General features: G+C 54.0%; 2 protein-coding genes across 8 annotated transcripts; both read left to right on the top strand.

Annotated features, from left to right (window-relative positions):
- The first annotated feature begins 23 nt into the window (after window positions 1–23).
- LOC136501676 (ATP-dependent 6-phosphofructokinase 5, chloroplastic-like) lies at window positions 24–27455 on the top strand. Of its 7 annotated transcripts, XM_066497191.1 has the most exons (17): window positions 27–223; window positions 1469–1822; window positions 1920–1992; window positions 2467–2540; window positions 2698–2809; window positions 3309–3404; window positions 3488–3589; window positions 3660–3734; window positions 3990–4130; window positions 4256–4372; window positions 4465–4569; window positions 4673–4753; window positions 4981–5109; window positions 5223–5370; window positions 25667–25733; window positions 26322–27268; window positions 27351–27455. In XM_066497191.1, the coding sequence occupies exons 1-16, from the start codon at window positions 51–53 to the stop codon at window positions 26362–26364; spliced, it is 1890 nt and encodes a 629-aa protein (XP_066353288.1). In that variant the 5' UTR covers window positions 27–50; the 3' UTR covers window positions 26365–27268; window positions 27351–27455. The 7 variants fall into 7 exon arrangements, with proteins under 7 accessions (XP_066353287.1, XP_066353288.1, XP_066353289.1 ...); XM_066497192.1 differs by lacking the exon at window positions 27351–27455 and having other exon boundaries at window positions 25667–25714; window positions 26322–27023; XM_066497190.1 differs by lacking the exons at window positions 25667–25733; window positions 26322–27268; window positions 27351–27455 and adding an exon at window positions 6173–6487 and having other exon boundaries at window positions 24–223.
- LOC136501678 (uncharacterized) lies at window positions 22094–25659 on the top strand. The gene has a single exon (XM_066497200.1). It carries the CDS (start codon window positions 24510–24512, stop codon window positions 25563–25565), a length of 1056 nt encoding a protein of 351 aa, XP_066353297.1. The 5' UTR covers window positions 22094–24509; the 3' UTR covers window positions 25566–25659.

Raw genomic sequence — 27455 nt, 5'->3', positions numbered from 1 at the left:
AATTTTTATAGGAAATTAACACATCACGGTGGTTGGTATTGGCAGAGTAGATGACATTTCCTGGAACCGCTGGTGCATTTTACTCCAGCGTCCGAACCCCGCCGCCATGCCTTTGCCGGAACGGCATCAGCATCGGCATCGCATCTCGACTCGAGTGCAGATGTACCCACAGCGAGGCAGGCAGCGCGGCCAGCGCCGGGCACCAACCCCGAAGAGCTGGAAGGTAGGTGCGCGCTCGCCTCCTCCGCCCTCCACTGATTCCCCTGCCGCTGCGTCCCCCCCCCCCGGATTCGCTCCGGTTTCAACCGCCGTAAGGTCGCGCCGCCAACTCTCACGCTTGGACGCTTGGTAGTAGTCAATAGTCATTGATCTGCATTTAGATTCGCAGGCGGCGATGCTACTGGCGGCAGTAGGCTACTGCTTCCTGGGTAGAAGGGGCTGCGGTGCGGGGTTGTAGGTTTTGTATGGGTTGGCTCCGGCCACGATTCGGGAAATCGGGATACATCTAGTTTGAGCTTAATCCTGGGTATAGGAGTCGGAACAATAAGGGCTCGTTTCTAGTTTCGGATCATATATTTTAGAGCTATGCCGAATCCGAATAGCATAGTTAGTACTACTACTTTTATAGTCTTGTGGGTTTACGGATTAATTTGTTCAGCGTCTTGTTAATTGGCCAGTGTGCTGATTAGCCGCTGTGGCCACTGTGCTGATTGATCCCTGTAGTAAGTGTGCTGATTGACATCCACATCTCTGAACTTTGGTATATTGTTCTGGGTGCTGCATTGGTCTTTTGGTGCCCGGTACTTGGTGTTGAACTTTTACACGAGTCAACTTGGTGGAGTTAATGGGTTTGATTTCTTTATGCAATGTTAACACTGTAACAATTCTAACAAATCTCTCTAAAAAAAAAGCACTGTAACAATGTGTATTTTTGTGGTGCTTTCTGATTATATTGTGTCGTGTGTACCGGTGGTTTACCTAAGAAGTAAGTACATCCGTTTTGGACGAGGAGAGAGCTTCATAGATCACTTATTGCTAGAGGCTTGTTTAGCTGGTACTGATGGAATGTTGATTCAGTGCTTGGTAATTTTGCCTATGGAATTAAATATAGTGGCCTTAATATTGAATCCTCGTCCTATCTAGCTGCTATTTGTAGTTTTCTCACCTCTTCCATTGCTCATAGAATCTTTCCTCTTAGATGTCAATATTAAGTACAAGGGGCCGGAGCTTAATTTCGACCCTCTACCCTAAATGCAGCCAATGTTGCTTTACTTGTTTCATGAAATTTGTTTTCCTCCGTGATTGGTCATGTAGAAACAGCTACTTGTCAATCATGTAGATCCAGTATCACTTTCTAATTTCTCCTGTTAGACCAAAATTGTTTTATCAGTTAATTTCTAAATCTGTTCTTGCCATGCACTGATTTAAGACTGTTAACTGCAAAGTGTTACCTGAATTTCTTCTGCAGGTTACTAGAGGACACCGCTTTGAACTCATTGAAATATCTATTGATGGCTGCTGCTTTAAAAACAAGCGGCAGTTTTTGTAGCACACAACAGCAGCAGTTTCTGCAATCAACAAGGGATCAGTTTTTACATGGTTCTTCTCATTCAAATTTCAAATATTGCAAAAGCAAGAAGATAATAAAGCCTGCTCCACTGCATGTTAGAGCTACTTCCTCGAAAGTGGAATTAGACTTTAATGATCCATCTTGGAAGCAGAAGTTTCAGGAAGACTGGGAAAGACGGTTTAATTTGCCAAGTATTGCTGATATATATGATTTGAAACCAAGGCCAACTACATTCTCACTCAAGAAAAACAGGTCTCGCTTACCCCTTTATTTGGCATTGCTTGAATTAACTAGCTTTCTTATATGTAGAACATCACAACATTTTCTCTATCTGCTATTACCCTAGCAGAACTTTTACAGGTGATGAAAACGTGGATATGTGGAATGGTTATGTTAACAATGATGATCGGGCACTTTTGAAGGTCAGTGTTCCCTTAGGATAATGATGTATCACGGGGAGAATAACTTTAAAATGACTAATCGTTGTTTAACAATTCACAGCTCATAGCCATCTCAAAACTGTGTGAGGATAGTTCACCACTCTATTAATAAAGAGGAGATGTTGCTCTAAACATCAGCAATCTGCAATGGGCAAATTTGAATGTTAGCCTTATATTGGTATGCCCAGTGGAAGCTATAACAGGCTCTTTGGATGCTGCCTGGCAGGCAGCAATCTTGGCCACAGGCACACGAAAATGAACGTCTGGGATCCCTTGCCTGGACCAGGCAAGTTCTCAGACGTCAAACCAAAAAGCCCCTTGCAACTGAAGCAGTTCAAAGCATCTGTTACACTCATCATCACTGCATTTAGCATCTCAGGATCCTACAGTTCATGAAACAAAATAGCTACGTTCTTATAGGATATACTGTGAACTTGACATTGCATTCTTCTCTAGGTGATAAAGTATTCCTCGCCTACTTCTGCTGGAGCAGAGTGCATTGATCCTGACTGTAGCTGGGTGGAGCAATGGTATGTTTTCTTTGACACCTGCTTCCGTGCTACTCTTATCTCATATCAGCTTTCACCTTTTTGTTTTCGACAAGAGAGCACCTGTGAGTAGTTTATTTAATTTATTAAATCATTAAAATGCTAGAAGGGTGGAGCAGTGATGGGCAGCTTTCTGTAGGGTGCATCGAGCAGGACCACGCAAGGAGATATACTATGAGCCAGCGGAAGTAAAAGCTGCTATAGTTACCTGTGGAGGTCTATGTCCTGGTTTGAATGATGTCATCAGACAGGTCCTTATCTTTAAGACATGTCCAGACATTTCTGCATTTCAAATCCAAAACTCTTGACATTCATGCGAACATCAACTTGAATAAGGTTAAATCAGCTATGGCCATTTTTACATTAGGGCTATTGATGTGTGCTTATCATATAATTGCTACACTTAGCTAGATATACATAAAAATATGAATTATTTTTAATTTAATTCATGCACATCTCTGATATGAATTGCAAACATCAAGTTGGATCAGTATTCATGGCTGCATAAGATCGATTCCTAATTTATTCCTTCCTTTTCTCACCTTATCCTTAACCAGAAATGCAAGCATAGTAATTTTGAAATGGCTATGGTGCTATCAGCAGATATGTTCTGTATTTTGTTAGTATATGCTTTCTTTTCAGTGGATGATCTTTACTCAATGCTTTGAAAACAGATATATTCTCCTTCTCCAACTTTCTTAGTAGCAGAGGTGTTTGCCTATGATTTAACAAATGTGTTTGCACTTGCAGATAGTATTCACCCTAGAGACCTATGGTGTTAAGAATATTGTTGGAATTCCATTTGGTTATCGTGGATTTTTTGAAAAGGGCCTCAAAGAAATGCCGGTAAGAATGCTTCTCTTTATACATCATTTGCAGAAACTTATTGCTCATGGTGTTCTCAAGATTCATTTTGACAAATCACTCAGCTTTCACGTGGTCTAGTGGAGAATATAAATCTTAATGGTGGAAGTTTTCTTGGTGTTTCTCGTGGTGGAGCTAAAACTAGTGAGATTGTTGATAGTATACAGGTAAGCAATCTGAGATTTTTAATGTATAATAGTTATTTCTCTTTTATAATGATATGAATATGATTTGTAGGCCAGAAGGATTGACATGCTTTTCGTACTTGGTGGCAACGGTACCCATGCAGGAGCAAATGCTATCCATGAAGAGGTTATTATGTCTCTCTTATTCTTTTCATTTTTCATTTAATATTATATTTTCCTGCTTATATGTGACCTGTTAAGGAGTTAAATGTTTGTAAATGAATTATCCATGAGTGTTTTTGGGGAATCCTTTTGAGCCTTGCTCACTGCAAACCAAGTAGGTGCAGACACACGTATGTGCAGAAAAAACATGTTTTACTCGTAGTTCATCTTGTCTTCTTGATTTGTCATATTGAAGGTCTTATATTCCTGACAATTGCAGTGCCGTAAGAGAAAGCTGAAGGTTTCAGTTGTAGCAGTTCCAAAAACCATTGATAATGATATACTTTTGATGGATAAAACATTTGGTTTTGATACAGCTGTGGAAGAAGCCCAACGAGCCATTAATTCTGCATATATAGAGGTAGGCTAATGATACTTGCTATGCAGGCTGTTCTGTAGTTGACATTGTTTAGAGATACAAGGTTTACAGAAAGATGTCGAATGTAGATCATCTTTGTTTTATTTATGATGCCCTACTCTTTTTAGGCACGCAGTGCTTACCATGGTATTGGTTTGGTCAAATTAATGGGAAGAAGCAGTGGATTTATTGCAATGCATGCTTCTCTTTCAAGTGGGCAGGTCGATGTCTGCTTAATACCTGAGGTAATATAAATGTAACTTTTACTATGTTTAAAACTGCCATATGTTTTCCTCGCACATGGATGCAGTAACAGAAGCTTACACTATGAATGAAGGTCCCGTTCACTCTAGATGGAGAATTTGGTGTTTTGCGGCACCTTGAGCATTTGCTAAAGAGTAAGGGATTCTGTGTGGTTTGTGTTGCAGAAGCTGCAGGACAAGTAAGCTGAAATTCACATCTGACTGGCCTCTATCTACTTCTGTTCCATGTATATAGTCACATTTGACTCTTTTTCCCCCTTTCTTTTTTTCCTTCTGTTACAGGATCTACTGCAAAAGTCAGGTGCAACTGATGCATCAGGAAATGTGATATTTAGCGACATTGGTGTTCACATGCAACAGAAGGTTTCTATTTGCTAAGTTTTTTCGTTGGGTGAATAGGGTGAATTTTATGATTTATTAGTAGTCCTGTCGAGTAGAGTTCTAAATGATAATGATTACAGTTTACATCATACTTTACTACTATCTGCCCATTTGCGGTTGCTAAACCAATGATTTCCCAGTTTCCTTCTGTTACCATATTTCTTTTCAGAAGTCATCAATAATGTAATGAGTTTGTCTGCACTTTACAGATTAAGACCCATTTCAAGGACATTGGTGTTCCAGCTGACGTGAAATACATTGACCCAACTTACATGGTTCGTGCATGCCGTGCCAATGCATCTGATGCAATTTTGTGTACCGTGCTTGGACAAAATGCTGTAAGTTCCTCCTTGTCCTAGCACACCTCGAGTGAATACCTTTTCAATTCTACAAGTAGATTGCGCCTGCACTATGTAGTTTCTTACTTGGAATTTGTATGAGATGCCCACAGGTCCATGGAGCATTTGCTGGTTTCAGCGGCATCACTTCTTGCATCTGCAACACGCACTACGTCTACCTTCCCATCACAGAGGTCATCACGGCATCGAAGCGTGTGAACCCCAACAGCAGGATGTGGCATCGGTGCCTCACGTCCACTGGTCAGCCCGATTTCCACTCACCTGCCATCGTCACTGCTTAACCAAATTTGCTAGTTTCAGGCACTAGATTTATGATTCTTTTGCTGATGTGCTTCATTCACATCGCTGAGGTTCCAAGATTAGTTAATAATGCCAAACTGAGAGTAGACTTGGCTGGTTTGTTTGCGAGGGTGTCATTGTCCATTGTTCCAAAGCCCTGGTATTTGAGAAATTTGCATATTAAACACTATGAAGATGTGGCTAGTCCAGTTGGTTAAATGAGATATGCTAGTCACTCCGGCGGCACCCTCCAGCTCCTGAGTTCGACTTCCAGTGAGAGCGAATTTTAGGTTGGGGGTTAAAAAAATCCCTTCGCTGGTCCCGGGTGCCAAAGCACTGGTTTAAAGGAGACGGCCCATCTCACGGGTTAGACGGCCCATCTCACGGGTTACGTCTCTCAGTGTTGGGCCGGGGCCTGGTCCCTGGTGCCAAAGCACTCGTTTAAAGGAGACGGCCCATTTCACGGGTTACGTCTCCCAGTGTCGGGCTGGGGCCGGGGTTCAGGGGTTTTCTCGGCCTGTGTGAGAAGGTCTTCTTCTTACATATAATGCCCCGGGGGCGGCTTGCCCCTCGCAGGTCGAGTTTTTTTTTAACTTCACATATTTGCCATTTTGAAGATGGGCTTCGCAAAATTGCCATTTATTATTTCATTGTCATCTTGATTACACGCCAGTTCCTCCCTTTTACTCATTTTCTGTTCCTTTTCTTATTTTCTGTGTTTTCGTTGCGCTTCTGGCTAATGGTACCCGTGCCGGAGTTGTAGTGGCCTGGAAGAGCACAGCTTGTCAGGTTCTTGCGAATCGGGTGGATACATTTTCAGTTTCAATACAGTTTATGGAACAAGAAGGGTGTAATTGGTGGTTCACTGGTGTTTATGGACACCTCCAAACGATGAGAAGCCCCTGTTTCTGCCGGAGTTGAGAGACATACGTGCCACATGTTCTGCCCCTGGCTTGTTGGAGGAGATTTTAATCTTACTTAGGCCCTCCGCAGTGTTGGCTTGAAGTGGTGCTCCAAATGGAAAGAGAGAATTTAAACATCGCTCTACACACTACAACTACCGATGCCCAAACCAAAAATATTGGGAGCGATGAACCGATGGCCATTGACTAAACAAATGATAAAATATGCATGTCCTTAACTTTCGCTCTTGCTCAAGCCATCATTCTTAACTTTTGCTCTTGCTCTTGCTCAAGCCATCATTGCCTGCATGTCCTTAACTTTTGCTCTTGCTCAAGCCATCATTGCCTTATTGTTTATTTGTTTCACTTGTACTGCTACACCTAGTAGAGTGATGCCTACCACTGCAGCTTAGAGAGGAGCGATGCTCAATCCCTAGGATGGATCATTTTTATTTCCGGAAATGATAGCGTCCGAATGTCCGGTCCTAGGCCTATTGGGACGCTGCTCCCGCGCCTGCTCTGTGCCGCACGCCCCACTCGCTCGGGTTTCGTGCCACTCAGAACGACTCGCGCCCAACCCATGTAGCCCGCCCCCACGCAGGGCCATGCTGCCTGTTGCTCCACGCGCCCGCGTCTACTCCCTGTCACATGCCCCGCTCGCTCTGGTTTCACGCCACTTGAACGACTCGCGCCCCACCCATGCTGCCCCCCCCCCCACATGGGCCTACGCCGTCCAAACATCACGAGCATCGAGAAAAGAGGGGGAGACATCGAGGCAAGGCAACAGAAGACGAGGAGAGAGATGTAACATCCGATCTACTTTTGAAACATCCAGATACAACACTTGCACCATACGTATGAAGATAGACGAAACGTTTGAAACATGCGCCTAAAACACTTGCAAAAAACACATGAAAACACTTGAAACCATTGCAACACATACACAACATCTAGATAAACACACTTGCAGCATACGTCTGAAAAACAGATAAAACATTTGAAGCAAACGTTTGCAACATAAGTGTACAAACATTGCAACATATGTAACATCTCGATCTACTTTTACAACATCCATACGAAACCCTTGCAACATACCTCGAAAAAACAACTAAAACACTTGAAACATACGCTTACAACATGGCTTTCAGCGCAATGTCACCTTGCTGCTTGGACGAATGGAGCTCGTTGTTGTGGAGCTCGATGTCGGCGCGGAGCTTGATGCCACAGTGTGAAAGGAGGTCGCCAGTGCCCGTGAAGGACCACTAGTAGAAGAAGGCCCTGACGCGGATGTCGTCGTGGCCCGAGATGCGGCGGTCGTCAAGGCAGCCCATGAGGTGGTTGCTGAAGACGGTGGTAGCTCCCCGTGGGTAGCACGATGCGGTAGCCGGAGCGGAGGTTGACTGTGATGTCCCAGGAGCCAGCGTCGAGCGGAGCTCATCATACACAGTGGTGGCGGGGCGGTGACAAGGTGGAGTCCGAGCGGGCAAGCGGGAGTAGGAGCGACGCCGCGAGGAGGGCGGCGAGGAGGCGGCGTGCCATCGCAGGTTCGTTGTGCGGGTCAGAGACTGGGGGCGGAGGGGAACGGGAGAGACGTGTGGGGACAGCGGAACAATCCAGAGAGGATGAGTCAGGCTGTTGAAATGTCCGGATGGGAGTCACGGGACGAACCGCTGCGGTTGCCTGGGCCGCTCGTCTGCAGGTCCAGCAAGAAGGCGTCCGGACGGACGGGACAGACCCCAGCATTATCATTTTTATTTCTTTCACCACTAGCACACTGTAGAAGACCTTATCATCAAGCTGAGTCAAAATATCAAACCTATACCGCGACAGATCGAATATCAAAGAGTCAAAACCTTTCATGTCGGCCTATCAAAAAAAAACTTTCATGTCGAAATTTTTCTAGGGCCTTGTTTAGATTGAGGTTAGAAATCAGTATTTTGCACTGTAGCACTTTCATTTGTATTTGACAATTATTGTTCAATCATGGCCTAACTAGGCTCAAAAGATTCGTCTCGTAATTTATAATCAAACTGTGTAATTAGTTATTTTTTTATCTACATGTCGGTGTTTCGGACCGGGGGGTCCCCAACCAACCAGTGAATTTGTTCTGCGTGCTCCCAATTCCGGATGGTGATGCAAAGAGACACAAGGTTTATACTGGTTCAGGCAATCGAGGCCCTACGTCCAGTCTGAGAGGTCGATCTTGTATTCCTTGCACCGAAGTGCTCGTAGTAGGGGGTTACAAGCTAAGGGAGAGAGGGAGCTGGTCCCAGGTCTCGGCAAGGTGTCGTGCGGGCCGCTTGAGGCGTTGCTCTCAGGTGGCAGGGATGTGCGCGTGTGTGTGTTACAAGGTGTCCTCCTTCGTCCCCCTAAAACGGCCCAAGTCCTCTCCTTTTATAGCCTGAAGGGAGGACAAGGACGGTACATGAGCTAACTATACGGTGTCGTGTGAACAGAGGCGGCGTATCCGGGCCCTGTAGCCTGTTCCTGTGGCGGCGTGGTCATCGGAGTGGTCCGTCCTTTAGAGCACTGGGGCGGCGTGGTCGTCCCATTAGATCCTGTGCGTCGTGGGAGCCCCAGGACTGCCTCGAAGTGGGTGCGGCGATGAACGCACAAGCCACTATGGACGGACTGTGCGCGAGGCCGAGACTTGGTCGGTGTCAAGGCTACACTTACGGTGGAGGGGTCTCGGCAGGCATGAACCCCAAGATAGCCGAGACCTTGGTGTACAGTGCCGAGGCCCCGAGTGGGCGGCTGATCGTGGGTACAGCGTTAGGACACGGTGGCCGGTAATCCCCGCCGTACCCTGTCCCAGCCGGTATGGCGCTGATCGTGGACACAGCGTTAGGACACAGTGGCCGATAATCCCCGCCGTGCCCTGTCCCGGCCGGTATGGCGTTGATCGTGGACACAGCATTAGGACACAGTGGCCGGTAATCCCCGCCGTGCCCTGTCCCGGCCGGTATGGCGTTGATGCGACCTCGGGTCCCGTCGGCCATTCTATGGCGTTGAGCCATCATCCGGCTGAGATTGCGGGAGTGGTTGAAGCATTAATGAGACATGATGTGCTGTCTGAAGGGTCGGCCGAGGCGGAGGGTGACGGGCTGCGGACGACCCAGCCTCGAGCGATACGGAGAATGAGGCCTCGCGTGAGACGAAGATCGGGCTCCTTGCCGAGGCCTTGCGCGAGACGCCTCGCGCGATACGGAGAACGCACCCCCTGCCGAGGCCTTCCGTGGAGAGCCTCGGGCGAGGCGGAGACGGCGTTCCCTGTCGAGGCCTTCCCTGGAGAGCCTCGCGCGAGGCGGAGTTTGCGTCAGGATGCCGAGACCTCCTGCTCGAGGCTCGAGGCGAGGAGGAGGACCCAGTGGGCTCGGTCGTGGTGGGTGAGGGGCCCACGGCTTACCTTCTAGCTTTATTTTTTAGATGGGACTTGAGCGACCCATTTGATGTTTGCTTGGGGTACCCTGTTCTAAGGTACCCGACAGTAGCCCCCGAGCCTCGGGGGGAGTGCGTGCATTCTCCCTGAGGGTTTGCCAAGGCTAGGTTTATACCTGCTCCGTAGGAATTAGGGTTTGTCTTTTGAGGTTTCGGTGGGTGCGCGCGAGCGCACCCGCCGGGTGTAGCCCCCGAGCCCCTGGAGGAGTGAAGTTACTCCTCTAGGGGCTTTCTCCATTTTCGCGTTTGAGCGAGTAGTTTTTATTGCATTTGTTGAGCCCATAAGCGCAAGTTCGGGTTGCGGGGGTCTCGGCGAGGCTGCAGGTAAACGCCCTTTAGCCTCCGCACGGAGCGAGTGGTTCGTCAGGGGCCCCCCTGACTTTGGGTATGACCCTCACGCTTCCTTTCGCTTGGAAGGAGGGGTGGAATGTGCTAGGCTACCCTCGATGGGCGCGAGCGTGGACACTTCTGGTGAGCTGTTATCGGGTAGTCCGAGTGGAGGCCCAAGCCCCGTTCGCTAGGGGATGGCTAGCGGTCTAGAGACGCACTCCAAAAGTACCAGAGGGTTTCTCTAGTGGGTGCCGAGGCCGTTCGCTGGGCCTCGGTGGCTCGGTGCCTCCCTACGGTGGGATCCCATTCAGATACTTCCCTGCCGGTCTTGGACATGACTTAGGACGCCCCGAGCGACTGTTCGCTCGGGCCTGGGCCATTCGTAGGCTCGCCCTGAAGTCGTCCCTGACTCTGTTACCTTGGGGCGGCTGTCGAAACCTCTTGGAGGCCCAGCCTTCGAACCCCTGGACCGTAATGGGCTCGACGCCCTTTATCGTGTTTTGTAATGAAACCTCTAGCATGGGCTTGGACCGTTTGTCTTGGTCTTCGGGTGCAAGAGGAGCCCCCGAGCCTTCGCCTAGACTAAGAGGGCGGTCGGGGGTCCCCTAACTTTTTCATCCACCCCTCACATATCCTTTTCGTTCGGACGGAGGGTTTGTTTACCGAGCCCATGCTGGTCTTGGCAAGGTTGCAGGAAGAGCCCCTAGCCTCTACGCGGAGCGAGAGGGCCATCGGGAGTTCCCTTGACTTTTTATACGCCCCTTGTGCGTGAGGGTTTGTTTGTCGAGGCCCCTTTTGGGCGCGAGCCCGAGTTGTGGGGTCTCGGCGTATTTGCAGGAAGAGCCCCCTAGCCTCTGCATAGGGTGAGAGGGCCATCAGGAACTCCCCTGTCTTTTTGTATGACAATCACGCTTCCTTTTCGCTCGGAAGGAGGGGTGGAATGTGCCTCGCTACCCTCGATGGGCACGAGCGGTGGCACTTCCGGTGAGCTGTTATCGGGTAGTCCGAGTGGAGGCCCGTACCCCATTCGCTAGGGGACGGCTAGCGGTCCAGAGACACACTCCAAGAGTACCAGAGGATTTCTCTAGTGGGTACCGAGGTCGTTCGCTGGGCCTCGGTGGCTCGGTGCCTCCCTACGGTGGGATCCCATTCGGAGACTTTCCCCCGGTCTTGGACACGACTTTGGGCGTCCCAAGCGTTTTGATTGCTTGGGCCTCGGCCCCGTATAGGCTCACCCGCGGTCGTCCCTGACTCTGTTATCCTAGGATGGCTGTCGAAACCCTTTGGGGTCCAGCCTTCGAACCCCTAGATCGTAATAGGTTCAGAGCCCGGTTCCTTCATACGAAAGGAATAGGCCACAGGGAATATCTTCCCTATTGGCTCGGCATGGGCGGCGCGCCTTTTGAGGCAGTTTCATGGGGAGTCAAAACGACGCCTGCTGCTGTAGTGGCCGAGCGTGACGTGGTGGATGGGACGTAACTGTCCTCGCATTTAATGCGGGAGACGTGGGCGCGTGGGCCGATGAAATCGGCTCGTGGTTAACTACGCTGGACGAGGGGAAAACCTCCCCGATTTCGTCGCCTGTTTGTTTCGCCTTCTCCCTGCATAAATACCCGAAGAGTCTCGCCCCTCCTCGTCTTACCTTGCCTGTATTAGCACCGCCTCCGTCGAGCCATCGCTAGAGCAGCGAGTGCCGGGAAGAAGAGGAGAGAGGAGCGAGCCTAGGGAGAAAGCGAGACAAAAGCGAGAGCGTGGGAGAGAGAGAAAAAACTCACCGTCGCCCTCGATTCCTCCATCGCACCCATGGCCGGCGACATCGTTGTTGTCGAGGCGGACCCCTAGGATCAGTCGGACGTCACCGAGGACATGCTCCAGTCGCTTGTCGACGGTGGACTCCTCCGCCCGGTGACAGACCCCACTAGGCCAGAGTGGATTGCTCTGTACGACGAGCCGGAGCCGAGGCCTCGCGACGGCTACGTCGTGAGCTTCGTCTCCTTCCACGAGCGCGGCCTCGGCGTCCCGGCGGACCGGTTCATGCGGGCGCTCCCGCACTACTACGGCGTGGAGCTCCACAATTTTAATCCCAACTCCATCGCTCAGGCGGCTATCTTTGTTGCTGTCTACGAGGGGTATTTAGGGATCCCTCCCCATTGGGAGTTGTGGCTCCATCTATTTCGGGCAGGGCATACTACCAAGCCAACGGGCACGTCAGGTAAGAGGAAGGCGGCGAGGGCCGGAGGCTGCACTCTCCAAGTGCGTCAGGACCGCCTGCACCTTTACATCCCGGCCTAACTCGCGTCCTCCAACCGCCGGTGGTACACGAGTTGGTTTTACCTCCGCAACAACGACGGAGGGTTTCCCCCTTACACTGGGCGGATTGTGGGGAGTTGCCCGGAGAAATGGAAGTGGGGTGTCCCGAAGGTCAACCAGCCCAAGCTGGAGCCGCTCCTGGAGGGGTTGGCGAGGCTGCGGGGCCATGGCCTCACCGTGGCCGTGGTCGTGGCCGCCTTCCACCGCCGGAGGGTGCTGCCGCTGATGGCTCGGCGGCGACGACTATTCGAGATGAAGCCGGGTGAGCCCATTAAGGGCACCCGGATGTCCTCCTCCGCCCTTTCCGACGAGGAAATTTTTCGTCGGGTGGGGGAGACGGTAGAGGCGAAGCTGAGGGGCGGCAACTTGACCCCTATCGCGATGCGGCCATCGCAGGGGTTCCTATCGCTGGTAAGTCGTGTGCCGCTGTAGCCTCTGAGCCTCCTCAGTCTCCCCTTATCCCTTGTTCCCTTATTCGTGTCTGTCGTTCCTTCAGGGGATGAGGGACGTGCGCTCCTCTCCGCTGCCCGTTCCTGAGGACGTGGGGCGGCGGGCGATCAACCGCACTCACGCCGATGCGCAGAAGAGGTGAAAGGACGCTAAGGCGGCGAAGCGCACGAAGCACATCCTCGCGCGCGAGGAGCTGGATAAGCGCCGCCGTCAACAACGGAAGGATGGTCTCCCGTTGGAGGAATCCCCGTCGACATCGTTGTCGACGGAGGCCTCGGACGGGAACGACAAGGGCGAGGGAGGGCAAGGTCCCCTAGACCACCTTCCTGACGTCGTGGAGGTGGCGCCCGGGGTGTCGGCAAGCAGCCCGGCACCCCTAGGAGGGGGAGGAGAAGCGGACCCGGGGCCGGCGGTTGCCCGCTCCGGGGCCGAGGACGACACGCCCGAGGCGCGGGCGTTAGGCAAACGCGCCGTCAGCCCGGTAGGCTCAGCGACCGTGGTGGAGCAGGTGGCGGTGGAGGCGACGCCACCGCCCCTGCAGAGGACCGAAGGGGCGTCGGGGTCCGCTGAAGACCGACCGGCGCCGATGGATACGGAGGCGACGCCTCTGCCGCCGCCTCCGCCGCTGCGGATGAGGTTTGCCGTGGCAAAGCGGTTGCCACCCCGTTCAAGGCGAGTGTATTCTTGGCAGGGTCATAGTGTCTTCCATTCACTTTTTTGGTTTCGCGCTGGCCCTGTAGGTTAAATTTCCTTAGTCGGAAGTGGCCTGCGGACAACCTTCCCTTGGCGCCCCTTAAGGCGCTTAAGGCGAGCCCCGGCTCCTCCGCCCACTGGGTGGCGGAGGCACAAGCCGCCATCCACCGCGGCGTGGCGTCGGTGAGGGTCGACCTGAAAGAACCGGCCGCCTAAGGAGGGGCTGTCGAGGCGGCCCCTACACCGACGAGAGAGGGATCGCTCCCATCCCGCGGGGGCGAGGCTCACGAGTCGGATGGGGCCGGCGTGCCCTTGGTTGCCAAGGCTCCCGGGGTCTCCGAGGCTGAGGCGGCGGAGGACAGGGCACCCAAGGCTGTCGAGACCGTAGTGGCCGCGGCCGGTGTTTCTGCGTCCTCCGAGGCCACGATGGCGGAGGCTGGAGCCCCCGAGATCACCAAGGCCGTCGTAATGGCGGCGGGGCCGTCCGTCCAGGAGGCGGAGATGAAGGCGGCGGAGGCCTCGGTGGCGCCCTTGGCTCAGGGGCCGCCGTTGTTACGAGAGAGCGCCCGGGAGGCGGAGGTCTATCCGATCTCTTCTGACGATACCTCCCGGGCACGGGAGGTGGTCGACGCCGGTGCCGTGGAACAACCGGCGCCAATCTTGGACGAGGGAAGTTCGGCCCTTGTGCGAGCGCGACCCAAGCCTTGCGGGTGGGACCACCCGTGGGTACTGTGGCGGAGCCAGGATGACCCTGAGGGGGAGCCTCTGTTCGCCCTCGAGAACGCAGCCGAGGGCGGGCGGTGGGGCACCTTCGAGCAATACCGCCAGCTAGCGGAGCGGTCGCTGTGGACGGCCTTGTCCGTGGTGGCTGATGAACTGCCCAAAGTCGCCCGGGTTCACGTTTTCCTTTCTCACGTGACGTCATTCTTTTCTCGGTTTTGTCGCAATCGACGACCTCTGTTCTATTTCCTTAGGAGCTCGAGACCCGGTCGCTCGGGAAGTTGGTCTTTCTCTGGCGGGAGAGGGGCATTTGGGACCAGCTTCAGCGGCAGAAGGGCCTTCTTGCCGACGCTAACAAGCTTCTGTCGACGCAAAGCGTGGAGGTGGAGGACCTCCGCCTTCACTGTGTCGACGCAAAGGTCGAGGCGGCCACGTCCCAGACGTAGCTTGCCCCTTTGGCGGCACGGGTCAAGGAGCTGGAGGAGGAGCTTACCCGCGCGGTCAGTGATCGGGATGCCTTCAGGTCCCGGGCCGAAGAAGCGACAGCCTCGGGCAAGGCCCTCGCCGGGCAGCTGGGGGCAGAGGAGAGTGCGCACCGGCTGACAAAAGGCGCTCTGAACGAGGCCCTTGCTGCGGTTGAGGCCTCGCAAATCGAGGCTGTGGTTTTGAAGGGGGCGGTCGAGGGTGTGTCCCAGTCCCCTTGTTTTGTTTACTTTTCCTTATGTTCGCTCCCTGACTTCCTTGTATGACGTAGAGCTGGGAAGTGAAGCTTCCAGGGAGGCCAAGGCCTCTAGGGTCGAGGCCTAGCGGTTGAAGGAGAAGGCCGAGGCCTGTTAGGCCGAGACCCGACGCTGGGAGCAGAAGGCCAAGGGTGAGTTCCATGGGCTTCCGTCCCTAACTTAGGTTGTTCTTTCTCTCGCTCGACCTCATTCCATTTTCCGCGGTGCAGAGTCAGAGGCGGAGATCATTTGGGCCACCGAGGCTTCCAGCGCGGTGCAGACGGTGCTTGAGATCGAGATCGGGGAGCACGAGGCGCTAAAACGTGCTGCCCTTTCCGCCTGCGAGGCCTTGGAGGTCGAGGGGGTTCAGTTAGGCAGCTCCCTTGGGAGCCGCTTGATTGCACTGAGCAGCCAGATGCGCGAGCGGCTCCGAGGGGCACTGCACACGGGTGTCAAGCGGGCATTGTCTGTCATCTCCTCTCACTACCTTGGCGTCGACCTCCCGGCCATTAGTGATGGCTATGTTCTGCCTGATGATGACGAGGAGGCCAACGCGGCGGTCGCGAAGCTGATGGAGGCGGCAGAAGGCCCTGGCATGGCGCTGGCGATGCTCTTCGAAGAGGAGGTGGTTCCTCCCCTACCATCTGCCGGTGCTGAAGACCCTGAGCCTTGATCTGGGCCCCGGGGGCTATGTAAAAATAGAATAGGGGTTATTTTTTGTATCATAACGCTTATGGCCGTCGAGGCCTTTATTTTTGAAGTACTTGTGTTTCTTAGTTGTTTTTCTTATGTTTCCGAGCCTCTGCCCTCTGTTGCTCCTGATCAGATTTCGTTTGCAAAACACCCCCTTGGGGCCTAAGCCGTCCCTTGAGCGAGAGGTAGTGAGGGAGTGCCGTAGCCCGGAGGCGTAGGCCGTCTCGCGACTCTATCGGCCTCTTGCTTAGGAAACAGACCTTGGTCCGAGAGGTTTTTACAACTGATTCGTCAGAGCCTGCTAGGGACTTGGCGTAGGAATTTTTGCGAAAAACAACTGAAGAATGGTGCGTGGGACCTTAGGGGACACCTAGGGGGGTCCCCTATCTAGCCCCCGAGGGAGGCTTGGTTCTGCCGAGGCAGAACCGAGTCTCCCTTGCCATGTTACTGTATTGCCGAGGCCTACGATGGGCTCGGGGGGTTTCTTGAAAAGTTAGACCAACTAAAGAACGCTTTTTAATTGTATTTCGAGAAACGACATATACAATGCTTGGAAATTTAGGGATAAAAGCGACGTAGCTGTTCTATGTTCCAAGCGTTGGTGAAGACTTCGCCCTTCTCGTTGGCCAGCTTGTAGGTCCCGGGCTTCAGCACTTGGGCGATGATGTACGGTCCTTCCCATGGTGGGGTCAGCTTATGGCGACCCTTGTTGCTCTGTGCTAGCCTCAACACCAGGTCGCCTACCTTCAAGTCTCGGCCTCGGACGTGTCAGGCCTGATAGCGTCGCAGGCTCTGCTGGTATTTGGTCGAGTGTAGTAGCGCGACGTCTCAGGCTTCCTCCAGTTGATCAAGGGCGTCCTCTCGGGTGGTGCGGTTACTTTGTTCGTTATAGGCTTGTAGCCTTGGGGAACCATATTCCAAGTCGGTGGGGAGGATGGCCTCGGCCCCATAGACTAGGAAGAAAGGCGTGAATCTCGTGGCTCGGCTTGGAGTGTTCCTCAGGCTCCAGATGACCGATGGGAGTTCGGCGAGCCATTTCTTGCCAAACTTTTTCAACCGGTTGTGAATCCTTTGCTTGAGGCCTTGTAGGATCATGCCATTGGCACGCTCTACTTGGCCGTTGGTCCTTGGGTGTCCTACGGCCGACCAGGCCACGCGGATGTGGCGGTCGTCGCAAAACGTCAGGAACTTTTTGCCGGTGAACTGCGTCCCGTTGTCGGTGATGATGGTGTTGGGGACCCCAAACCTGTGGATGATGTCAGTGAAGAACAGCACCGCCTGCTCGGATTTGATTCGATTGATCGGACGAGCCTCGATCCATTTGGAGAACTTATCGATTGATACCAGTAGATGGGTGTAGCCCCCGGGGGCCTTTTGCAGAGGCCCGACCATGTCGAGCCCCCACACGGCGAACAGCCACGTGATGGGGATGGTTTGTAGGGCCAGGGCCGGGAGATGTCTGCCAAGCGTAGTACTGGCATCCTTCGCAGGAGCGTACTAGCTTGGTAGCGTCGGCGACCACCGTCGGCCAGTAGAACCCTTGGCGGAAAGCGTTCCCTACGAGCGTCCGAGGCGCCGCATGGTGCCCGTAGGCGCCTGCGTGTAAGTCCCAAAGCAGGGCTTGGCCCGCCTCGGCACTGATACACCGTTGGAGGACACCTGAGGGACTTCGCCTGTACAATTCGTCATTATAGAGGGCGTAGGTCTTGGCTCGGCGCGCAAGCCGTCGCGCTTCGGTTCTGTCATCAGGAAGCTCCCCCGATCAAGCCAATCGAGGAACGAGACTCGCCAATCCGTGTCCTGATCAGTCTACGGAGGCTCGGTGTTGACTTCCATGACCTTGGGCTCGGTCGAGGGGGTCTCGGCAGCAGAGGGGGCGTCGAGCTTTGCCGTGGGTTCCACAGGTGGGCCCTCCTCTATTGCCGAGGTGTAGCCAATGGAAGGTTTGTGGAGGTCTCTAGTGAAGACGTTCGGGGGGACCGGGGCCCGTGCCGAGGCCATCTTTGCCAGCTCGTCGGTGGCCTCGTTGTACTTTCACGCGACGTGATTTAGTTCGAGATCGTCGAACTTGTCTTCTAGGCGTCGTACCAACTTGCAGTAGGCCTCCATTTTGGGGTCGAGGCAGTTTGACTCCTTCATCACTTGATCTATGACGAGCCGCGAGTCACCTCGGACGTCAAGGCGCCGCGCCCCAAGTTCGATGGCGACTTGTAAGCCGTTGATGAGGGCCTCGTATTCGGCCACGTTGTTGGAGGCGGCGAAATGGAGCCGCACCATGTAGCGCATGTGTACTCCGAGGGGCAAAATGAAGAGCAGACCCGCGCCTGCCCCGGTCTTCATCAGGGATCCGTCGAAGTATAGGGTCTAGCACTCCGTCTGAATTTGAGTAGGTGGTAGTTGGGTATCTATCCATTCAGCCACGAAATCGGCCAAGACCTGAGACTTGATCGCTTTTCGAGGCACAAAGGTCAAGGTTTCCCCCATAAGCTCGACAGCCCACTTGGCTATCCTGCCCGAGGCCTCCCGGCTATGAACTATCTCGCCCAGGGGGAAAGATGATACCACAGTCACTGGGTGCGACTCGAAGTAGTGACGCAGTTTGCGCCGGGCCAGGACCACGGCGTAGACCAGCTTCTGGATGTGGCGGTAGCGTGCTTTGGTCTCAGAGAGCACCTCGCTGATGAAATAAATAGGTCGTTGGGTGGGCAGAGTATGCCCCTCTTCCTGCCTCTCTACTACTATGGTAGCGCTGACCACTTGGGTCGTTGTGGCGACATAGAGTAAGAGGGCCTCGTCCATGGCCGGGGGTATCAGGACGGGAGGATTCGTGAGCAGTGCTTTGAGTCTGTCGAGGGCTTCTTCGGCCTCGGGAGTCCAAGAAAAACGCTCGGATTTTCTCAAGAGTCGGTATAGAGGCAAACCTTTTTCGCCGAGGCGCGAGATGAAGCGGCTCAGGGCCGCAAGGCATCCCATGACCCTCTGTACCCCCTTGAGGTCTCTGATTGGTCCCATGCCGGTTATGGCCGAGACCTTCTCTGGGATGGCTTCAATGCCGCGTTCTGAGACTATGAATCCCAAGAGCATGCCTTGGGGGACCCCGAACACACACTTCTCGGGATTGAGCTTGATGCCCTTCTCTCTAAGGCATTTGAAGGTTATCCTTAAGTCATCGACGAGACCCTCGGCCTTTCTGGTCTTGACCACAATGTCGTCTACGTAGGCCTCGACGGTCCGCCCAATGTTGTCGCCAAAGACCTGGGTCATGCACCGCTGGTATGTGGCACCTGCGTTTCTGAGGCCGAAGGGCATCGTCACGTAGCAGTACATGCCGAATGGTGTGATGAACGAAGTCGCGAGCTGGTCAGACTCTTTCATCTTGATTTGATGGTAACCTGAATATGCATCGAGGAAAGACAGGGTCTCGCACCCTGCAGTGGAATCAACGATTTGATCGATTCGAGGTAATGGGAAGGGGACCTTTGGACAGGCTTTGTTCAAACCGGTGTAGTCTACACACATCCTCCATTTCCCTTTTTTCTTCTTGACTAACACGGGGTTAGCCAACCACTCTGGGTGGGACACTTCCTTGATGAACCCGTCCGTCAAGAGTTTCTGTATCTCCTCACCGATGGCCCTACGCTTTTCCTCGTCGAAGCGGCGCAGGCGTTGCCTCGTGGGTCTAGATTTGGCCCGGATGTCCAGGGCGTGCTCGGCGACCTCCCTTGGTATGCCCGGCATGTTCGAGGGACTCCATGCGAATATGTCAGCGTTCGCACGGTGAAAGTCGACGAGCATGGCTTCCTATTTGATGTCGAGGGTGGCGCTGATCCTCAGCGCTCGGTCGTCGGGGCAGGCGGGGTCGACCGAGATGAGTTTGATGGTTTTTGCGGGCTCGAACGCCCCCACGCGATGCTTGGAGCCAGGCACCTCGCCACTGAGTTGGTCGAGGTGGGCGATGAGGGTCTCGGCCTCCGCAAGAGCCTCGGCGTACTCGATGCATTCAACGTCGTAGTCGTATGCATGTTCGTACGTGGACTCAATCGTGATGACACCACCAGGGCCTGGCATCTTGAGCTTGAGGTAGGTATAGTTGGGCACTGCCATGAACTTGGCGTAGCACGGCCGCCCTAGAATGGCGTGGTAGGCTCCCCCGAACCCGACTACCTTGAAGGTGAGGACTTTCTTGCGGTAGTTGGAGGGGGTGTCGAAGCAGACAGGAAGGTCGATGCGCCCGAGGGGTCGCGTGCGCTTCCCTGGCACGATGCCGTGGAAGGGTGCGACGTCGCCTCGGAGCCTCGACCAGTCGATCTCCAAGAGCTCCAAGGTGTTGGCGTAGAGGATGTTGAGGCCGCTGCCTCCGTCCATCAACACCTTGGAGAGTCGGGTGTTGTCGATGATCGGGTCGATAACTAGTGGGTACTGCCCGGGATTCGGAACATGGTCAGGGTGGTCATCTCGATCGAAGGTGATCGCTTCTTGGGACCAGTCGAGGTACTGGGGGGTGGCCACCTTGACCGAGAAGACCTCTCGGCGTTCCCTCTTGCGCTGCCGCGCCGTGAGGCATGCCGAGGGCCCACCGAAGATCATGAAGGCGTTGCGTACCTTGGGGAACCCGTCGTCCTTGTCCTCATCCCGGTCGCCGGCGCCCTTCTGCTTGGCGTCGTCGTCGGGGAGCCCGAGCCTGGCGTAGTAACGCCGCAGCATGGTGCAATCCTCGAGAGCGTGCTTGACCGGGCCCTGGTGGTAAGGGCAGGGTTTCTTGAGCATGTCGTCGAAGGGCCTAGGGCCTTTGAAGCCTCGGGGGTTCTTGCGTTCTGCGGCCACGACCAGATCAGCCTCTAGGACCTCCTGCTTCCCCAGGCGCCCCTTTTTCTTTCTCTTGGGGAGGTGGGAGGCTGAAGCCTTGGGGGCCTCGTCCCTCCGCTTACCCCTAGTGTCGGTGTTGGGGAAGATGGCTCCAACAGCCTCTTCACCCGAGGCGAAGCTGGTGGCGATGTCGAGGAGCGCGGCAGCAGAGCGCGGCACGTTCCGACCTAACTCTTGAACCAAGTCCCGACAAGTGGTGTCGGAGAGGAAAGCCTGGACGATCTCTGAGTCGCCGACGCTGGGCAACTCGGTGCACTGTTTGGAGAAGCGCCGGATGAAGTCTCAGAGAGACTCGTCCGGCTTTTGGCGACAGCTCTTAAGATCCTAGGAGTTCCCAGGGCGCACGTATGTGCCTTGGAAGTTCCCGACGAAGACCCTAACCAAGTCGCGCCAATCGTGGATTTACGAGGGAGGAAGGTGCTCGAGCCAGGCTCACGCTGAGTCTGACAAGAGCAAGGGGAGGTTGCGGATGATGAGCAGGTCATCGTCCGCGCCACCTAGCTGGCAGGCCAGGCGGTAATCGGCAAGCCAGAGTTCAGGGTTGGTCTCGTCGCTGTACTTTGCGAGATTGGCTGGTTGCCAAAACCGGGTGGGGAAAAGTGCAGCGCGGATGGCCCTGTTGAAGACCCAAGGGCCGGCGGTTCAGGGAAAGGACTACGGTCCTCCCCACTGTCGTAGCGACCGCCTCGGTGTGGGTGGTAGCCCCGAGCGGGCCCCTCGTTGTCATGGCGTCGTTGCCTGCTGACCACCTCATGGTCTCCCTATACCTCGCATCGATTGCCGAGGCGGTCCAGAAGCACGGGGGCCCTGTGGGCTATCGGTGCTCGGTCGGGCTCAGGACGAGCTGGGGCTTCCCTGTCCTGCCGAGGCGGTGCCGTGGGCAGGTTCGAGGCGCCCCCGTGTCGTCGGGAGGCGGAACTCTCGGCCTATGGAACCGCAGCGGTCTCTAGGAGATCCTGGAGCTCGCCGCGGATCCGCCGCCCCTCCATGGTAGAAGGCTCGGGCATTGTGCGGACCAGCATTGCCGCAGCCGCGACGTTCTGGCTAGCGCGATTGAAGACTGGGGGTTGCTCACTCCCTTCATCGTCATGGATGCGGTGATGCACATCGCGGGCCCTCCGTCGGGCTTTCCCGCCTTTGCCGTGACCTCGCTATTCCTGTTCGAGAGAGTCTCGAAGCTGCTGTAGAAGGAGTTGGTCTTGTTCGACCTTGGCCTGGAGCTCACGGAGCTGTTCTAGGTCTGGGCGCTGAGGTCGCGCAAGAGCGATGTTCTCATTTCGTGCGGCCGGCAGGACGGCGCGTGGAGGTGTGGCGGCGCCCGTACCTGGGCGAAGCGAGGAACGGCTACCTGCCCCCTCATCCTCTTCGCCCGCCCTCGGCATCCCGAGCCCAACGTGAAAACACTCGCGAGTGGGATCGTAGGTGCCTTCATCGTCAGAGTCGGAGTAGCCAAAGCAGTAGTTGCTTGCGACCAAGAATTGGCGCAAAGCCCCAGGGTCGTGGAGTCCGGAGAAATCCACTCCGGGCCATGCCTCGTCCCCATCCGAGGAGTCGGCGTGGGTGCTCAAGTCGAGAGCGAAGCGCTGGCGGCGTTCCGAGGGATGCTCGTGAGCGACAGTGTAAGTGTAGGCGTAAGAGGCGACGGCATTTCTCAACCCAAGGGGTATAGGGATGGTGCCGTCGCCAGATTCTGCCCCGCCAGGGTCGGTTCTTCAGGGAGTGGTGAAGCGGAGCTTGACGACTGGGCATCGCCGCGTGCCACCGGCGATTTTCCTTTGTCCAAGCTCAGGATAGACAGGTCCCCAGCCAGGGACCCTGTGCCAATAGCTGGTCGTGGGATATCGGCGGGGGGTGGTGTGCCGCCCCGGATTCACATAGCGTTGGGGTGGCCTTGTTCGTGTCGTGCCTGGCAAGCGTGGCGAGAGCGACCGCCCGGGCGCCGCCTGCGCCTGGGCTGCCGGGGCGTAACTTCATCGTCGGACGGTGGGGCTCGAGGAGTGAGGAGTACCATGTCGTACTCATGCCCTAGAGACATGAACTCTAGGCTCTCGAACCAAACCACGGTGCCGAGACGCAATGGTCGTACGGGGTCTGCCATCCGGAACCTGCTGGGATGATGAAACTGACACGCAGACGCCCCCTACCTGGCACGCCAACTGTCGGTGTTTCGGACCGGGGGGTCCCCAACCAACCAGTGAATTTGTTCTGCGTGCTCCCAATTCCGGATGGTGATGCAAAGAGACACAAGGTTTATACTGGTTTAGGCAATCAAGGCCCTACGTCCAGTCTGAGAGGTCGATCTTGTATTCCTTGCACCGAAGTGCTCGTAGTAGGGGGTTACAAGCTAAGGGAGAGAGGGAGCTGATCCCAGGTCTCGGCAAGGTGTCGTGCGGGCCACTTGAGGCGTTGCTCTCAGGCGGCAGAGATGTGCGCGCGTGTGTGTGTTACAAGGTGTCCTCCTTCGTCCCCCTAAAACGGCCCAAGTCCTCTTCTTTTATAGCCTGAAGGGAGGACAAGGACGGTACATGAGCTAACTATAAGGCGTCGTGTGAACAGAGGCGGCGTATCCGGGCCCTGTAGCCTATTCCTGTGGCGGCGTGGTCATCGGAGTGGTCCATCATTTGGAGCACTGAGGCGGCGTGGTCGTCCCATCAGATCCTGTGCATCGTGGGAGCCCCAGGACTGCCTCGAAGTGGGTGCGGCGGTGAACGCGCAAGCCACTGTGGACGGACTGTGCGCGAGGCCGAGACTTGGTCGGTGTCGAGGCTGCACTTACGGTGGAGGGGTCTCGGCAGGCACGAAAACCCCAAGATAGCCGAGACCTTGGTGTACAGTGCCTGATTGTGGGTACAGCGTTAGGACACAGTGGCCGGTAATCCCCGCCGTACCCTGTCCCAGCCGGTATGGCGCTGATCGTGGACACAGCGTTAGGACACAGTGGCCGGTAATCCCCGTCGTGCCCTGTCCCGGCCGGTATGGCGTTGATCGTGGGTACAGCGTTAGGACACAGTGGCCGGTAATCCCCGCCGTACCCTGTCCTAGCCGATATGGCGCTGATCGTGGACACAGCGTTAGGACACAGTGGCCGGTAATCCCCGCCGTGCCCTGTCCCGGCCGGTATGGCGTTGATCGTGGACACAGCGTTAGGACACAGTGGCCGATAATCCCCACCGTGCCCTGTCCCGGCCGGTATGACGTTGATGCGACCTCGGGTCCCGTCGGCCATTCTATGGCGTTGAGCCATCGTCCGACTGAGATTGCGGGAGTGGTTGAAGCATTAATGAGACATGACGCGCTGTCTGAAGGGTCGGCCGAGGCGGGGGGTGACGGGCTGCGGACGACCCAGCCTCGAGCGATACGGAGAATGAGGCCTCGCGCGAGACGGAGATCGGGCTCCTTGCCGAGGCCTTGCGCGAGACGCCTCGCGCGATACGGAGAACACACCCCCTGTCGAGGCCTTCCGTGGAGAGCCTCGGGCGAGGCGGAGACGACGTTCTCTGCCGAGGCCTTCTCTGGAGAGCCTCGCGCGAGGCAGAGTTTGCGTCAGGATGCCGAGACCTGCTGCTCGAGGCTCGAGGCAAGGAGGAGGACCCAGTGGGCTCGGTCGTGGTGGGTGAGGGGCCCACAGCTTACCTTCTAGCTTTATTTTTTAGATGGGACTTGAGCGACCCATTTGATGTTTGCTTAGGGTACCCCGTTCTAAAGTACCCGACACTACATTTAATACTCCATATATGTGTCTAAAAATTTGATGTGATGAAAAGAGAGTGAAAAAACTTACAATGTAAACCAGGCCTAGCAAATCAATTTTCGAGCCACTGGATTCCGTGACCAAACTGATGATGGGCCAACTGATGGCACGTGGGCCTTCCTCGCTCTCTAGTCTCTAGCGTCTCCTTTGTCGCACCGTTCCGGGCTTCCGGCGTTCCCCAATCCGTACCAAAACCAAATCCAAGCCTCGGCGGGCCGCGTGCACGCCATGGCGCCGCCGCCGGATCTAATCGATGACGCCACCGCCGAGATCCTCCTCCGCCTCCCACCGGAAGACCCAGCGTGCCTCGTGCGCGCCTCCCTCGTCTGCAAGGCCTGGCGCGAGCTCCTCTCTAGCCCCGCCTTCCTCCGCCGCTACCGCGCGTTCCACGGCGCGCCGCCCCTGCTTGGCTTCCTCCACAACACCTACGACGAAGGCCCCTGCGCTCGATTCGTCGCTGCCGCCGCCGAAGCCACCACTACCACCTTCCCCTTCTCTGCACTGGCGTTCGACCGCTTCGATTGGTGGATCGTCGAGTGCCGCCACGGGCGCGCGCTGCTCCAAACTTTGGAGCGGCATGCGTTCGCGCGCCTCATCGTCTGGGATCCCATCACCGGCGACCAGCAGTACCTACCAATGCCCGTCTCCGGGTATTACTTATGTCGCTCCGCAGCTGTTCTCTGCGCCGCGGACGGCTGCGACCATCTTGACTGCCACGGGGGGCCATTCCTCGTCGTCGCCATCGGCGCCTACGAAGAAGATACTCACATGTGGGCGAGCGTCTACTCATCGGAGACTGGCGTATGGATTACGTCATCCTCCATTCAACTTGATGTCTACATCGAGGAAAGGCCCAGCCTCCTTGCCGGAGACGCGCTATACTTTAGCGCTCAGCCGGGCAAAATGATTCTCAAGTATGACTTCGTTGGACAGAGCCTAGGTGTGATCAATGCGCCTGATATGTTTGAGCCAACGGAGAGCATTGTTGTGACCGCGGAGGACGATGGTTTGGGACTCGCTGGAGTGAAGGATGGCAACCTCCACCTTTGGTCATGGCAGGCTGGTCCTCGCGACATTGCGGAATGGGTGCAAGGCAGGGTCATAAAGCTGAGGAAGATGTTCCCCATTCTTAACCCGCTGACCTCACTCGATGTGATTGGCTTCCAAGAGGGCACATATACAGTGGCGGAACCAGGATTTATACTCAGGGGGGGCCGGCCGTCAGGAATTATACTTAGGGGGGCCCGGCTCGGTCTTTTTCATTGCGATAATTTTATTATCTAGTTGTATTTTGTATGATTATATTATCTAGAAGATATTAATAGGTATATATGACAAGAATTTTATATAATCTCCCTCTTAATATAAATAAAAAATATGAGCAGGTGAAGAAGGTAGGCAAGACAGGGTCCAAATATGCCATGGCACTCTATGTGAGCTTCTACACTCTATGTACTGGCCTTGTGCTCATCTTTAACCTGTACACCTTATATATTATATATAGATGTTTGTGTTGTTTGTGATCTGCAAAATTTTAGTCAAACAGACAACAAGTAAGATTTTACTTACCAGCATAAAAATATGAATAATGGTGTCTGTGCCTAGGAGTCAGCAGCAATGTATTTATGAATGAAATTAGAAGGCTGCATTCTCATATGCACCACATTACTTTCACCGGTATTTAACCCTAGTGTGTACAACACAACTTTGCATCTGATTATATGTTTTTCGTTGTGATATATGTAATTTAAGTTGTATGAACTTATAACTTTTTGTGGTACCTGTTCTCAGAAATGAATATGTGAATTTGAAAGGTTGCAATCTCATATACTCCATGATAGCCTAGTCTTGGTCTGGCTCTAGATGTCATTCATGAAATTGGCTAGCTGTTTATGGAACTTGATGATCTATTGTTCTTTTACTTACTTTATTTATGTCTCAATGGCCAATCTGATTGTTCCAAATCCATGTACTGATGTACATGTCTCAAATATGTGTAACTGTACATGGCTGAAAGTTTTCTGCATTGTATCTTTTCAGATCTTGCAAAGGGAAGATTGCTATCACCATGAAGATGCAGTGATCTATCCATTAACATGACTGTGGTACTATTGACTTTTCAAGGAGATGATGAGTCAAGTGTTTTGTTTTCAGTTTGGACGGTTTATGAAAAAAAGTAAGTTATCATGTTCAATCAGAAAAGTTTAGTTTCTTAGCTGTGCAGTTTTAGTAAGGAACTGTAAGAAATGAACTGGATATCATGGATGTCTAGTCTGTTAGTTAAGCTGTTCAAGAAATTGGTCGGATTCATTTTGGCCTCTTCGCTATTCTTTTTGTTTGTAAGGGGCGCCCTGTGTTTATACAAAGTTATTAGAAGAACTGTACAACTCTGGTCTGAGCAGCTTACATTCAGAGCACCATCGCTTGGTTCGTGTGGCTTCACACATCTGCCATTGCTGTCCTTGGCTTCACAAAATTGTCACTAACTTTGTTGGCACCTTGTTTACCCTGCCATTAAGACCTCTTTTAATCATTATTTCCCTTTCACATTTCTGGCAATTGAAAGGACCATTCTACCCTTTGGTCCTTGCCTTATCTGCTGGCTTCTCTATTCCTATTCGACCGAGAGTACTCGCTCGTGGCCGCTGCCGCACGCCGGTGACGACAATGGCTCTCGCCGGTGCCGATCACCGCCAGCATCTCTGCCCACCGGTGCAGCAGGCTGTTTGCTGACAAGCTCCAATCCAAGTATATCTGCATCCAGGGGTGTGTTGCTCTTGTGACAGACCCACAATCAATCCAAGCTACTGTCGCTCTGTAGCCTTCATGGATCATTGTGTGCTCTGAGCTGCATTATGAAGTTCCAGCTGAGGGCAGGATGAGGACATGGTGGGTGGAGGGCGTGATGGCACCCTTCTAATTGCTCAGATTTTGATGTGATTGTGACTTGCTGAGCTAATTGTTCAGAGATTGCTTGAATTGCTAAGGTATCCAGCTACCATGTAAAAACACGCGTCTCTTTATACCATTTTGACATATGAGAACAATTGCCAGATTGTTGTCGATCAGATGTACAGGGTGCTGTTTGGTGCTTGGTGCTGGCTCAAGGAGCTTTTCTTCGGGGTCTTGTCGTTCTAGAGATAGCGATTAGTGAGTGAATGCAATATACCTCGG

The sequence above is a fragment of the Miscanthus floridulus genome, chromosome 13 (genome assembly GCF_019320115.1).
Source record: "Miscanthus floridulus cultivar M001 chromosome 13, ASM1932011v1, whole genome shotgun sequence".
Lineage (NCBI taxonomy): Eukaryota > Viridiplantae > Streptophyta > Magnoliopsida > Poales > Poaceae > Miscanthus > Miscanthus floridulus.
The sequence above is the reverse complement of the archived record's forward strand: the minus strand, read 5'-3'. Positions and strand labels throughout refer to the sequence as shown.

Coding starts and splice junctions, on each gene's coding strand:
- LOC136501676 (XM_066497190.1), top strand. CDS start 51: ATGACATTTCCTGGAACCGCTGGTGCATTTTACTCCAGCGTCCGAACC. Junction 1,823..1,919: donor TTCTCACTCAAGAAAAACAG/GTCTCGCTTACC, acceptor TTACCCTAGCAG/AACTTTTACAGGTGATGAAA. Junction 5,371..6,172: donor TCGGTGCCTCACGTCCACTG/GTCAGCCCGATT, acceptor CCGGAGTTGTAG/TGGCCTGGAAGAGCACAGCT.
- LOC136501678 (XM_066497200.1), top strand. CDS start 24,510: ATGGCGCCGCCGCCGGATCTAATCGATGACGCCACCGCCGAGATCCTC.